The sequence below is a fragment of the Oncorhynchus nerka genome, linkage group LG20 (assembly GCF_034236695.1).
Source record: "Oncorhynchus nerka isolate Pitt River linkage group LG20, Oner_Uvic_2.0, whole genome shotgun sequence".
Lineage (NCBI taxonomy): Eukaryota > Metazoa > Chordata > Actinopteri > Salmoniformes > Salmonidae > Oncorhynchus > Oncorhynchus nerka.
The window spans coordinates 27,381,689-27,394,761 of NC_088415.1; the positions used below are offsets into that span (position 1 = coordinate 27,381,689).

Here is a 13,073-nt window from a genome sequence, read left to right on the forward strand (position 1 = left end):
AAACATAGGGGCACTATGTTGAGGGTCAGTGTGGCAGATGTGTTGTTACCTACCCTCAACACCTGAGGGCTGGCCCATCAGAAAGTCCAGGATCCAGTTGCAGAGGGAGGTGTTCAGTCCCAGGGTCCAGAGCTGGGTGATTAGCTTGGAGGGATTATGGCATTGAACGCTGACCTGTAGTCAATGAACAGCATTCTCACATAGGTATTCCTCTTGTCCAGGTGGGAGAGAGCAGTGTGGAGTGCAATAGAGATTGTGTCATCTGTGGATCTGTTGGGGCGGCATGGGAATTGGAGTGGGTCCAAGGTGTCTGGGATGATGGTGTTGATATGTGCCGTGACCAGGCTTTCAAAGAATTTCATGGTTACAGATGTGAGTGCTACAGGGCGATGGTCATTTAGGCAGGTTACCTTTGGGTTCTTAGAAACAGGTGGTCTGTTTGAAACATGTTGGGATTACAGACTGGGACAAGGAGATGTTGAAAATGAAGACGCTTGCCAGCTGGTCTACGCATGCTCTGAGAACACGCTCTAGTATGCAAGTGTTAACCTGTTACTCACGTTGGACACGGAGAGCGAGATCACAGTCATACGGGACAGCAGGGGCTCTCATGCCTGGTTCAGTGTTGTTTGCCTCGAAGCGAGAATAGAAGGCAATCAGCTCATCTGGGAGGTTTGCGTCACTGGACAACTCACAGCTGGGTTTCCCTTTGTAATCTGTAATAGCCTGCAAATCCTGCCACATCCAACGAGAGTCTGAGTCAGTGTGGTAGGATTCTATCTCAAATCAATCACATCAAATGTTATTTGTCACATACACATGTTTAGCAGATGTTATTGCGGGTGTAGCGAAATGCTTGTGTTTCTAGCTCCGACAGTGCAGTAATATCTAACAATTCACAACAATACACACAATACACACAACCTAAAAGTAAAATAATTGAATTAAGGAATATATAAATATTAGGATGAGCAATGTCGGAGAGGCATAGACTATATACAGTAGAATAGAATACAGTATATACATATGAGATGAATAAAGCAAAAATATGTCAACATTATTAAAGTGACTAGTGTTCCATTATAAAAGTGGCCAGTGATTTCAAGCCCTGCGGTTGCAGGTGGTGCAGTTGCCATACCAAACGATGATACAGCCTGACAGGATGCTCTCAATTGTGCATCTGTAAAAGTTTGTGAGGGTTTTTAGGTGCCAAGCCACATTTTTTCAGCCTCCTGGGGTTGAAGAGGTGTTGTTGTGCCTTCTTCACCTCACTGTCTGTGTAGGTGGAACATTTCAGATTGCCAGTGATGTGTAAGCCAAGGAACTTCAAGCTTAATTATCCACACACTACACAAATAAGATACATGATAAAATAACCAAATAATGGGAAAATCGTGTTTAATAATTTGCAAACAACAAAATCTTGAATGTTAGAAATACCATGTACAGGGCATTAATCAGCAGTAAATACAGTAGTCTATACATTTTGGCAATTGTCAAACAACATTAGTGACAGATGTTTAACTTACATCTAGTGGAGTCATGTGCAATGACAATTCTCCAAAGTTATGTCTTTCCCCAACAAAGAGAAAGGTATAATATATTATGACTTACCCTGAATTCTAATATTTAATTATATGTGAATTATAACCTATATTACAAGGAAAATGAGGGTTTCAGATTCAAACTACATCATTACCTTGCTATACAAATTAAGGCATTCACATGAACAAAAGTGAATATCAAAAACATTGAGACAATATTTCAATAGTAGAGGGGAGATGCAAGACCATGAGATACTTCACAGTAGTTACAAGCAAGGTATTGGAGTTTTGCCACATTACTGCATATATAGTTTAGTTTTAGTTTGTTGGGAATGTGACAACTAGGATTGTGGTACAGGCCTACAGACAAAGTATCACAAAAGCAATTTGGAATCATATGAAGAGTTGTTTGTTCATGCTGACATTTAGTATTAAGTTAGCAATTAGTAAACATTAACACGTCATTGTGCCACTTAGCCTGTAAAATGCTAGATTAGATTCATACTATTAGACAGGAGAAAATGTTTTGCTCAGCAGTCCTGAAAACGTGACTTTCTCTTGTGTCTCTTGGTTTACATAGCAAGTGTTGCTGCTTTTGCTGACTGGTCAGTGAGATCCCTGTCCTTCAAACCATATGGCTCATTCACACAACTCACTGTGGTCTAAAGACCATCAACAAGCTTCAGATAACAGGAGTGAAAAGCCTCATCCTCAAGAGTGTAGCTGTATTTGTGTAGTTGAGTGGAGATTTGGGTGTAGGCAAGGCCACACACTCTCATAACCCATTCTCTATCGCTAAAGAAAGCCTTACAGTCCTTCAGGTTTGAGTGTCACTGCTCAAGGTAAACACAAGGGGGCAGCATTTGTTCTGATAGACTGATCTCTTGTTGTCATTAGGAGGCAGTCTGTCCGATCAGGGTATTGTTCGCAGGCTGATCTCATAAGCCAGGTGTCCATTGAGGGACAGATCTAATGGCCAGAGTAGTAGTTTGTAGGCACGAAGGGCATCTTGGTGACCACTGCCTTCACTGCCTTCTTCCTCACTTCCACCTGAATGGGAGTTCCATTCTTGGCGTACGCCACATCCACGTAACCCATGGCAATGTTCTGCTTCAGGCAGGGGGAGGGGCAACCACTGGTGACCTCACCTGAAAAAATAATAATAACTGATAAAAAGAAAGCTGCATCTAATATCAACAGCAATCCACACACAGCTAAATTTCAGGCCTAAATTTGTAGGCCTAATAACAATGACAAACAATAACAGAAAATATCAGGCCTGGTATCCTGATCCTAAGTAGGCATAATCAAACTCTTACGTATGATTATTCAGATCTTATATCTTGTAATAGCTAGTAGAGATCCTCTAACTGACCTATGACCTTTCCCTCTGGGCTGAGAATGGGGGTGTGCTGTCTGACAGGGGGTCCCGTGGACACCAAGCCCACACGCTTCCTCGTCGTCTTTGCCTTTATCTGGGGGACAATTATCTCAGCACCGGGGAAATCCTTCGCCTGACGCCGCCGCTTTCCTGCAAGTCCATCAAACATCCAAATTAACACACACACACCCACACCCACACACGGACGGACGGACGGACGGACAGGACACTATAAGGGAGTGTATAATAATGAGGAGTCACCTATGGTCCACACCAGTGTTGCCTCCACAGGGGTGGTGGCCTCATCGATGTCATTACCATAGAGACAGAGGCCTGCCTCCAGTCTCAGACTGTCTCGCGCCCCCAGTCCTGCCAGCTTGACCTCACTGTTGGCCAACAGGCGCTCCGTCAGGGCCACCACACCAGATTTAGGCACTGAGATCTGAACAGGAGGATGAGGAGAAAATTACTAACACAATTTTGCAACACAACGAAAGAAACACATTATTTTTTTACAAATGCCAATTGTTTCAGACAAAGGATTCTTAAAAGAAATGCACAGAAAAATATCCATCTCTACTGAAGTACAAAGAAAAAGAGAGTGAGAGGCCCACCTCCACTCCGTCTTCTCCAGTGTAGCCACAGCGGGTCACCCTGCAGCCCTGGATCCCAAACACAGTGGCCAGAGTGCTGGTCATGAAGGTCAACTTGCTGAGGTCATCTGTCAATCCCGGCTGGAGCACCTTGGCCATGGAGGGACCTGAGGAGGACATTACAGGGTCATATTCTTTAGTACACATAGAAGCAAAATTATTTGCAACGGAAAATCGAAAATATCTTATGGGACAAGTTCAGGTAGTTCCTCCCTGTTTCCGTTGGCCAAATCAACATTTATTTGTCACATGCGCCGAATACTTACAAGCCCTTAACCAACAATGCTGTTGAAGAAATAGAGTTAAGAAAATATTTATTAAATAAACTAAAGGGGAAAAAAACTCAAATAAAATAATCAAATAGTAACAAGAAAATTACATAACAATAACAAGGCTTTATACAGGGGTTACCGGTAACGAGTCAATGTGCGGAGGTACAGTTTAATCAAGATAATTTGTAAAGTGACTAGAGGTCGACCGATTAATCGGCATGGCCAATTAATTAGGGCCAATTTCAAGTTTTAATAACATATGGTAATCGGTATTTTCGGACGCCGATTGTGGCTGATTACATTGCATTCCACGAGGAAACTGGGTGGCAGGCTGACCAACTGTTACGCAAGTGCAGCAAGGAGCCAAAATAAATTGCTGGCTAGCATTAAACTTATCTTATAAAAAACAATCCATCTTCACATAATCACTAGTCAACGACACATGGTTGATGATATTACTAGGTTAACTAGCTTGTCCTGCGTTGCATAGAATCAATGCGGTGCCTGTTAATTTACCATCGAATCACAGCCAACTTCGCCAAACGGGGGATGATTTAACAAAAGCACATTTGCGAAAAAAGCACAATCGTTGCACGAATGTACCTAACCATAAATATCAATGCCTTTCTTAAAATCAATACACAGAAGTATATATTTTTTAAACCTGCATATTTCGTTAAAAGAAATTCATGTTAGCAGGCAATATTAACTAGGGAAATTGTGTCACTTCTCTTGCGTTCATTGCATGCAGAGTCAGGGTATATGCAACAGTTTGGGCCACCTGGCTCGTTGCGAACTAATTTGCCAGAATTTTACATAATTATGACATAACATTGAAGGTTGTGCAATGTAAAAGTAATATTTAGACTTAGGGTTGCCGCCCGTTGAATACAGAACGGTTCCATATTTCATTGAAAGGATAAACGATTTGTTTTCAAAATTATAGTTTACAGACTTGACCATATTAATGACCAAAGGCTCGTATTTCTGTGTGTTTATTATATTATAATTAAGTCTATGATTTGATATTTGATAGAGCAGTCTGACTGAGCGGTGGTAGGCAGCAGCAGGCTCGTAAGCATTCATTCAAACTTTACTGCGTTTGCCAGCAGCTCTTAGCAATGCTTGAGTCACAGCTCTGTTTATGACTTCAAGCCTATCAACTCCTGAGATTAGGCTGACAATACTAAAGTGCCTATTAGAACATCCAATAGTCAAAGGTATATGAAATACAAATGGTATAGAGAGAAATAGTCGATGTGTAATAATTCTTATAATAACTACAACCTAAAACTTCTTAACTGGGAATATTGAAGAACTGGGAATATTGAACCACCAGCTTTCATATGTTCTGAGCAAGGAACTTAAACGTTAGCTTTTTTACATGGCACATATTGCACTTTTACTTTCTTCTCCAACACTGTGTTCTTGCATTATTTAAACCAAATTGAGCATGTTTCATTATTTATTTGATACTAAATAGATTTTATTTATGTATTATATTAAGTTAAAATAAAAGTGTTCATTGTTCATTCAGTATTGTTGTAATAGTCATTACATATATATATATATATAAAAATCAGCCGATTAATCGTTATCGGCTTTTTTTGGTCCTCCAATAATCGGTGTCGGCGTTGAAAAATCATAATCGGTCGACCTCTAAAAGTGACCATGCATAGATAATAAACAGCGAGTAGCAGCAGTGAAAAAACAAAAAGGCGGGGATACTTTCATCAAGGCAAACGGTGGCTACTTATATATAAAATATAAAATATATTTTCATTCGTTTAACACTTTTTTGGTTACTACATGATTCCATGAGTTATTTCATAGTTTTTATGTCTTCACTATTATTCTACAATGTAGGAAATAGTAACAATAAAGAAACCCTTAACTGAGTAGGTGTGTCCAAGCTTTTGACTGGTACTGTAGGTCGAGTAGAACTGACGTTGCCATAAGAGAACTTACCTTGAACGGCAATCAAACATTCCTCCAGAAACTCCAGCTCCACATCGTGACCTTCTGCTTTGAACTTGGCTAGTCTAGCCTACATGAACACAGAAAGGATCAGATATATGAAACACAAACAGACATGACACTTCATCAAAGCGTTACAAATCCATCCAAAACTTTGAGTGATGGTCGTCAAACACATGAGGTCTGTGGACTACTGACCTTCATGTTGGCGGAGTCCTTGTCTGCACAGCCAGCATTGGACACCACGTAGAGGTAGCCTTGGTCTGTCTTGGTGACGATAAGATCATCATTTATTCCTCCCTTGTCATTGGTGAAGAGGGTGAGCGTGCCCTGGAGATAAGTGTGAGAAGAGTGTGTCGGTGTGTGGGAGAAATAAGTGTACGTGCGTGTCTTCTTGCTTGCAGGCATTTGTCTCACCTGGTTGTCTTTCAGCTCTGCTATGTCTCCAACGATCATAGACTCTATGAACTTGACTCTGTCTCTTCCGTGGACTTTGCTCTGTTTGAGACACACAATGGATGGTATAGCCCATAGAATGAGCACACAATGGATGGTATAGCCCATAGAATGAGCACACAATGGATGGTATAGCCCATAGAATGAGCACACAATGGATGGTATAGCCCATAGAATGAGCACACAATGGATGGTATAGCCCATAGAATGAGCACACAATGGATGGTATAGCCCATAGAATGAGCACACAATATCGACCCATGCAAATTTGCTAAATGAAATGCCTCTCACCTGTAGCATGTGGCTGACGTCAAAGATGGAGCAGTGCTGGCGGGTGTGCATGTGGGAGTGGATGTGGCTGTCTCTGTACTGGACAGGCATGCTCCAGCCAGCAAACTCCACCATCTTACCCCCCTGGTCCCGATGGAAGTCAAACAGAGCGGTCTTCCTCATACAGGCCTGGCTCAGGAGGAAAACACTCGGTCATTATTGTTGTAACATATGCTGCTGTACCGCCATTACTGTAATGGTATCAGTAATGTAAAAGTCATAGCCTGGTCGCCAGTCTGTTTCTGCCCTCCTGACAACTTCTTATGGTATTGTCATGCCAATGACAATGGAGTAGACAAAAGCACAAACAGACCTGGGACCAGGCTAGTAAAGTCATGGAAGTTCATGTAATTCATGTAACTGATTCATACAACAACCGCAGTGTACAGTATAAGTCTGGTGCGCAATATTAATAAAATTCACCCAAGTTATTATGCAGACTTCTTCTACTATAACCATTGTCACTTTTAACCGTTAACCCAGCCACTGCTTGCTCTTATCAGTCAGCCATGCACTTTGGGGGCCGATGTTGGCCTGCTTACGGGTCCAGTATTTTGTGAAACAAGTCCAAAGTCATCTCTCTCTCTCTGTGTAGTCTAAACGAACACTGCTAACTAATCTCTACTGCTTAATGGGTACGATGTGTTCAGGGTGCCTCCCTGTTCTTATTCATCTACTGTAAGAGTGAACAATAGGCACACATACAGTGCCTTCGGAAAGTATTCAGACCCCTTGACTTATTCCACATTTTGTTACGTTACAGCTAGGGTTGCACATTTTGGGGAATATTTGGAGGTGGAAACTTTCATTGGGAATTAAGGTAAATATATGCAAATTAATATTAATACCATTTAAATGTATATGTTTTTGCATTGGATATATTTACCATATCATATAGAGACAGAAACATAAACCTTTTACCTTATCATAAGTAGACATAATTGCAAATTATAAAATCCTTCCAATATATATTTTTTTAAACGATTTAGTTACGAATTGAACTTTAATTAAACGAGTTGACTCTTCACATGGGATGATTTCACTGAACAACAAAAGAAAGTGAATACTGAATGATCCATCGCATCTCCCAAAAACGTTTTCAACATACATCTTTAAAATGATAATCAACGCTATAGTTTCTAGACTGTCTTCCATGTCTTCTCCCTGGACCTCCTCAATGTCCACCTCTTGAACATCAGACTCTGAGGCCTCATCTTCACTGTCACTTTCCAACCTTGTTGAGGAAGGCTCGTTGTCAGGCTCAAAAAGCCTCACATTAGCCTAGATGGCCCCTAATTTTTCAACCCTTGTATTGGTCAGCCTGTTGCGTGCTTTGGTGTGTCTGTTCCCAAACAAGGACCAGTTGCGCTCTGAGATGGTTGATGTTGGTGGGATTTGATGGAGGCAACAGGGGAAAGAGCCTCAGATCCACAGTCCCTTCCACCAGGTGACTGAACATCAGACAGGATTGCATTGTCTCCCTCAATCCGTGCAATGGATTTTCAGGCTGCTTACCACTCTCTCTCTCAAAATACATCATCCAGGAGGATCCTCTTGATGGGGCTGTCCATATCGGCAGACTGTGATATGGCCATTTCTTGGGGAGACTCCTTCCCCTCCAGGAGATTGTCAAACATGACAACACCACCCCAACGGGTGTTGCTGGGCAGCTTCAATGTGGTGCTCTAATTCTTCTCACTTTGCATGGTGAGGTAGATTGCTGCTATAACTTGATGACCCTTCACATAACTAACCATTTTCTTGGCTCTCTTGTAGAGTGTATCCATTGTTTTCAGTGCCATGATGTCCTTGAGGAGCAGATTCAATGCATGAGCAGCACAGCCAATGGGTGTGATGTGAGGGTAGGACTCCTCCACTTTAGACCAAGCAGCCTTCATGTTCGCAGCATTGTCTGTCACCGGTGCAAATACCTTCTGTGGTCCAAGGTCATTGATGACTGCCTTCAGCTCATGTGCAATGTAGAGACCGGTGTGTCTGTTGTCCCTTGTGTCTGTGCTCTTGTAGAATACTGGTTGAGGGGTGTAGATGATGTAGTTAATTATTCCTTGCCCACAAACATTCGACCACCTATCAGAGATGACAGAAATACAGTCTGCTTTCTCTATGATTTGCTTGACCTTCACTTGAACTCTACATCCGGCAAATGAGTAGATAAAGCATGCCTGGTTGGAGCAGTGTATGCTGGGCGAAGAACATTCAGAAATCTCTTCCAATACACATTGCCTGTGAGTATGAGGTGAACCAGTTGCATACACAGCTTGTGCAAGACATTCATCAGCATTTCACCGACTACGTTCCTCTGCTGAGTCAAAAAAACTTCTGATTCCAGGAGGACCATGAGCTGTTGCTGTCGATAAGGTGTCTGATTCATAATTTTCACCTCGAATAGATGTAGAGGGACTTTTGTCAGAGGTTGCTTGTTGTGAGCGCTGAAGGAACTTTATGCACTTGGCCAGATGATTCTGCATCTTTGTTGCATTATTCACATATGATTTGGCACAGTATTCGCAAATGTACACAGCTTTTCCTTCTACATTAGCTGCAGTGAAATTTCTCCACACATCAGATAGTGCCCGTGGCATTTTCCTGTAAAGATAGAAAAAAAGAGAGAAAAAAATAAAATTCCATGTACAGATAAATAGTTAAGCAGTTAGATTAAACAACTCCTTTGTAAGATATATATTTTTAAATGAAACATGTATGGCAACAGGTGAATTAACACTCCTCAGTTAGCAGGCTCAAGCAAGCTAAAACCAGACATGGTAGCAAAAACTAACCAGCAGAAATGGTTAAGTTAGAAATTATTTAAACACACTTTGCTGTAGGCTACTATTTACTAGTTAACGAAAAATCATGTGTCATATAAAATATATTCACCCCACCCAGTACTGTATTCAAAATACTTACCAGAAAGCATATAAAATGGATTAAAATGGATTAAAATTCAAATAAATCTCTGCAATCTGCACACAATAATGACAAACTAAAAACAGGATTAATACCTTATTTACATAAGTATTCAGCCCCATTGCTATGAGACTCGAAATTGAGCTCAAGTGCTTCATGATTTCATTGATCATCCTTGAAATGTTTCTACAACTTCATTCAAGTCCAACTATGGTAAATTATATTGATTGGACATGAGTTGGAAAGGGCACACACCTGTCTATATAAGGTCCCACAGTTGACAGTGCATGTCAGAACAAAAACCAAGCCATGAGGTCGAAGGAATTGTCCGTAGAGCGCCAAGACAGGATTGAGTCGAGACACAGATCTGGGGAAGGGTACCAAAAAATGTCTGCAGCATTGAAGGTCAGCAAGAACACAGTGGCCTCCATAATTCTTAAATGGAAGAAGTTTGGAACCACCAAGACTCTTCCTAGAGCTGGCCGCCCGGCCAAACTGAGCAATCAGGGGAGAAGGGCCTTGGTCGTGGAGGTGAACAGTGCAAAGTACAGAGAGATCCTTGATGAAAACCTGCTCCAGAGTGCTCAGGACCTCAGACTAGGGCGAAGGACAACAACCCTAAGCACACAGACAAGACAACACAGGAGTGGCTGCGGGACAAGTCTCTGAATGTCCTTGAGTGGGCCAACCAGAGCCCAGACTTAAAACCGATCTAATATCTCTGCAAAGACTTGAAAATAACTGTGCAGCAACACTCCCCCCTCCAACCTGACAAGAGTTTGGGTGGATCTGCAGAGAAGAATGGGAGAAACTCCCCAAATACAAGTGTGTCAACCTGTATTGGCACGACAATGATTTAATCCATTTTAGAACAAGGCTGTAACCTACCAAAATGTAGAAAAGGTCATGGGATATGAATACTTCCTGAAGGCACTGTACATTCTTTCCTACGGTAAATGGCAGCGCGAGGCGTCAACGAGATCTTAATAAGATACTTTATCCCACTCAGAACTGATTAGCATCAACCCCGAACTCTTTCAACTGGATAGTAACAATCCAAGGTCCATTCCTGTAAAGAACCCTGACCTGCAGTGGGCCAAGACATTACACTACACTACATTCATAATTTGACAGTAAATCAGGAAGTCTTCAGCAGCCTAAACTATTCAATGAAATCTCACTAGAACTGATTAGAGTATGACTGGAAGATAGTGTTCATTCAATAGACTAGTTCTAGAGATGGGGGATCTGAGGCAGACCTATGTATACCCTGACAAGCCACTATTATACTTTTAATAAAACCATAATCTGCAGCAGCCAGTCAAGCGAAGTGATCTGTGCGGGCTCGGGGGCATTCTGCGGGGACAGATGTAGATTTGATTTGCATGACCAAGCGTGCCACAAATAAGAGGGGAAAAAAACATGGAGCAAATGGGCAAGCGCAATATGATCTCTGTTCTGTCATATTGCAATAGCTTATGCAACAATTTATTTATTTTTTTTAAATCAAGGTTTGACGACTAAATACATCTAAAACATATGAAAAGATAAACAAATTACGTTCTGAAGGATCTGAAACAATTCATATTCAAAATTTCCCAGCACTAGGCCAACTGCATGGGTCGGTTTTAGTGAGCAGCAGAAATTTGTCCTCGAGGTTGATGGAACAGTACCTCTGAACTTGAAGCATGCCTCTTCTGCCTCCTCGCTATTCCGAGTCCAACGCCACGTATACACTCCCTCGGATCTCGGAAACCGAATCCGAACCCGCGGCCGCCAGATAGAATCCGAGCCCACATCGTATATTCCTTGCAGATGAGATCCAAAAGTTCACGTAACATAAACACCTCGCTGTCGTCAACAGTTTGGACTCCGCACTCAGAATTGTGCTTTCTCTGCAAAACAGCGACCCTAGCCAGAGCAATGTATTTTGGGAAATGTAGTTGATGAAATTACACATTCTTCAAACATTTGGAGGAAAACTCACAACACAGGCAGGCCTGTTTGTTGCACATGTTCTGTGTCAATACTAAATGATGCTGTCATATGAACAAATAAATATATTCTCAACTATTTGTTTCTACACTTTTCTTATTTTTTTCTTTCGGTTTTTCTTTAATTCTTTCTTTTTTCTTTCTTTCTATACATACATATTATGCATAGCCTATTGCAAGTATATTATGCATAGCCTATTGCAAGTGTTTATGATGTAATAACACAAGCAAAATGTTCACACCAATGCTCTGTAACATGTCTTATTGTCATTACCTATATTTGAAAATGTCCATAGGCCTACTGTCAGAGGACACTTTCAAAACACAACAATCTCTGTCATGGCACAGATAGTACACTGACGTCTCGCTATGTGACAGTCTGACTGAGGGGAAATTCACAACACTCAGCACCATAACATAACGTATCCTATACTCAAGAAGTCATTGCCACTGACCCAGAACATCCAAGGAATTTCTGGGTCTGGGATGACAGTGGCTACATCTCAGAAAACCAATAACGATGTGTTACACTGTACAGTTAACCAGTAACTGTTATCTTTACACTGTCATTATATCACTTGTTGTAAATTAATCAAATATGAACACACTAAAAAGCAGTATTTTTTATATTCAGGGACTTTTCACATTGCTCTGGGTCCTGTTGCTTACTATACCTCCTCTTCCTCTGTTGGATAATTTAATGATCCTGTGGCCCAGTAGCAGCTATTAATACCACCCTCGTCCCAGCTTCTATTTTAGGGTAGGGGCTGTTGGGGTAGGGGCAAGCAGCAGGGAGCAAGGCAGGGATTGGGGGCACAAAGACACAGACACAGAACACTAGGTCTGGACTCACTTCCGTGCGATAAGGAAATTATTCAACCTGGACTATATTCAGAAGGCTAATTAATACAGTTGTGGATGTATATTTTGTTTGATCCTATGACACTGGATAACCTTTCCCATCATTTGTTGTTGACACGTATTGGGAACGTATTGACAGCAGCTTTCCTTTCTTGAAGAGACGAACACGGAGACGTACTGTACGTGAATTCTCCTCAGATACACATACTATACATGTATCTTTCTCCCCTATTTCATGTTAACAGAAGGTAAGAGCAGAGAGAGGGGAGAATTCAAGGTGGCTGATTTGGTGGAATGGCACTATCTGAACACTTGATTGATTGTGAGGAGAAAATTCATGGGTATTGTGTCCCTAAAGGTTTTGGGTGAAGCCTGGATACCTGAATAGAAAATGGGGTGGGAGTGTCTGGTTTGATGAATCATGCATGTGTTTTTGTGTGTTAGAGAGTAGGACTATATCATGTCTCCCTTCTATCATTGAAATAATAGTGCTTGCCTGTCAATGCCACCATAACAATATGCCAATATACAACTTAGTGTGCTTAAAGCATTCTTGTACATTATATCAACTAGGCTGCATGACTGAAACGGCTTCTCATTTTGGCTAGACTTGTGGAAACATTCCCAGTCAGACAAAGGGCCTGTTCTCAATCACCTCTCCCCTGGCCCTGGCCCTG

The 13,073-nt window shown here is 41.6% G+C and overlaps 1 protein-coding gene across 1 annotated transcript; it reads right to left on the bottom strand.

Moving 5' to 3' along the window:
• Nucleotides 1-1,381: 1,381 nt before the first annotated feature.
• Nucleotides 1,382-11,450, bottom strand: LOC115102175 (aminomethyltransferase, mitochondrial). Its single transcript, XM_029621815.1, has 9 exons — nucleotides 11,215-11,450; nucleotides 6,575-6,742; nucleotides 6,245-6,325; nucleotides 6,026-6,157; nucleotides 5,819-5,897; nucleotides 3,540-3,685; nucleotides 3,187-3,367; nucleotides 2,920-3,075; nucleotides 1,382-2,692 (listed from the first exon to the last, which is right to left on the bottom strand). The coding sequence occupies exons 1-9, from the start codon at nucleotides 11,380-11,382 to the stop codon at nucleotides 2,514-2,516; spliced, it is 1,290 nt and encodes a 429-aa protein (XP_029477675.1). The 5' UTR covers nucleotides 11,383-11,450; the 3' UTR covers nucleotides 1,382-2,513.
• Between the last annotated feature and the right edge of the window lie 1,623 nt (nucleotides 11,451-13,073).

What these genes read in the sequence shown, in the direction of transcription:
- LOC115102175 (XM_029621815.1), bottom strand. Translation starts at nt 11,382, where the DNA reads ATGTTACGTGAACTTTTGGATCTCATCTGCAAGGAATATACGATGTGG. An exon ending in AGGACTCCGCCAACATGAAG is followed by an intron (nt 5,898 to 6,025) that starts GTCAGTAGTCCA and finishes GTGTTCATGTAG; the next exon opens with GCTAGACTAGCCAAGTTCAA. An exon ending in ATGTTTGATTGCCGTTCAAG is followed by an intron (nt 3,686 to 5,818) that starts GTAAGTTCTCTT and finishes TGTCCTCCTCAG; the next exon opens with GTCCCTCCATGGCCAAGGTG.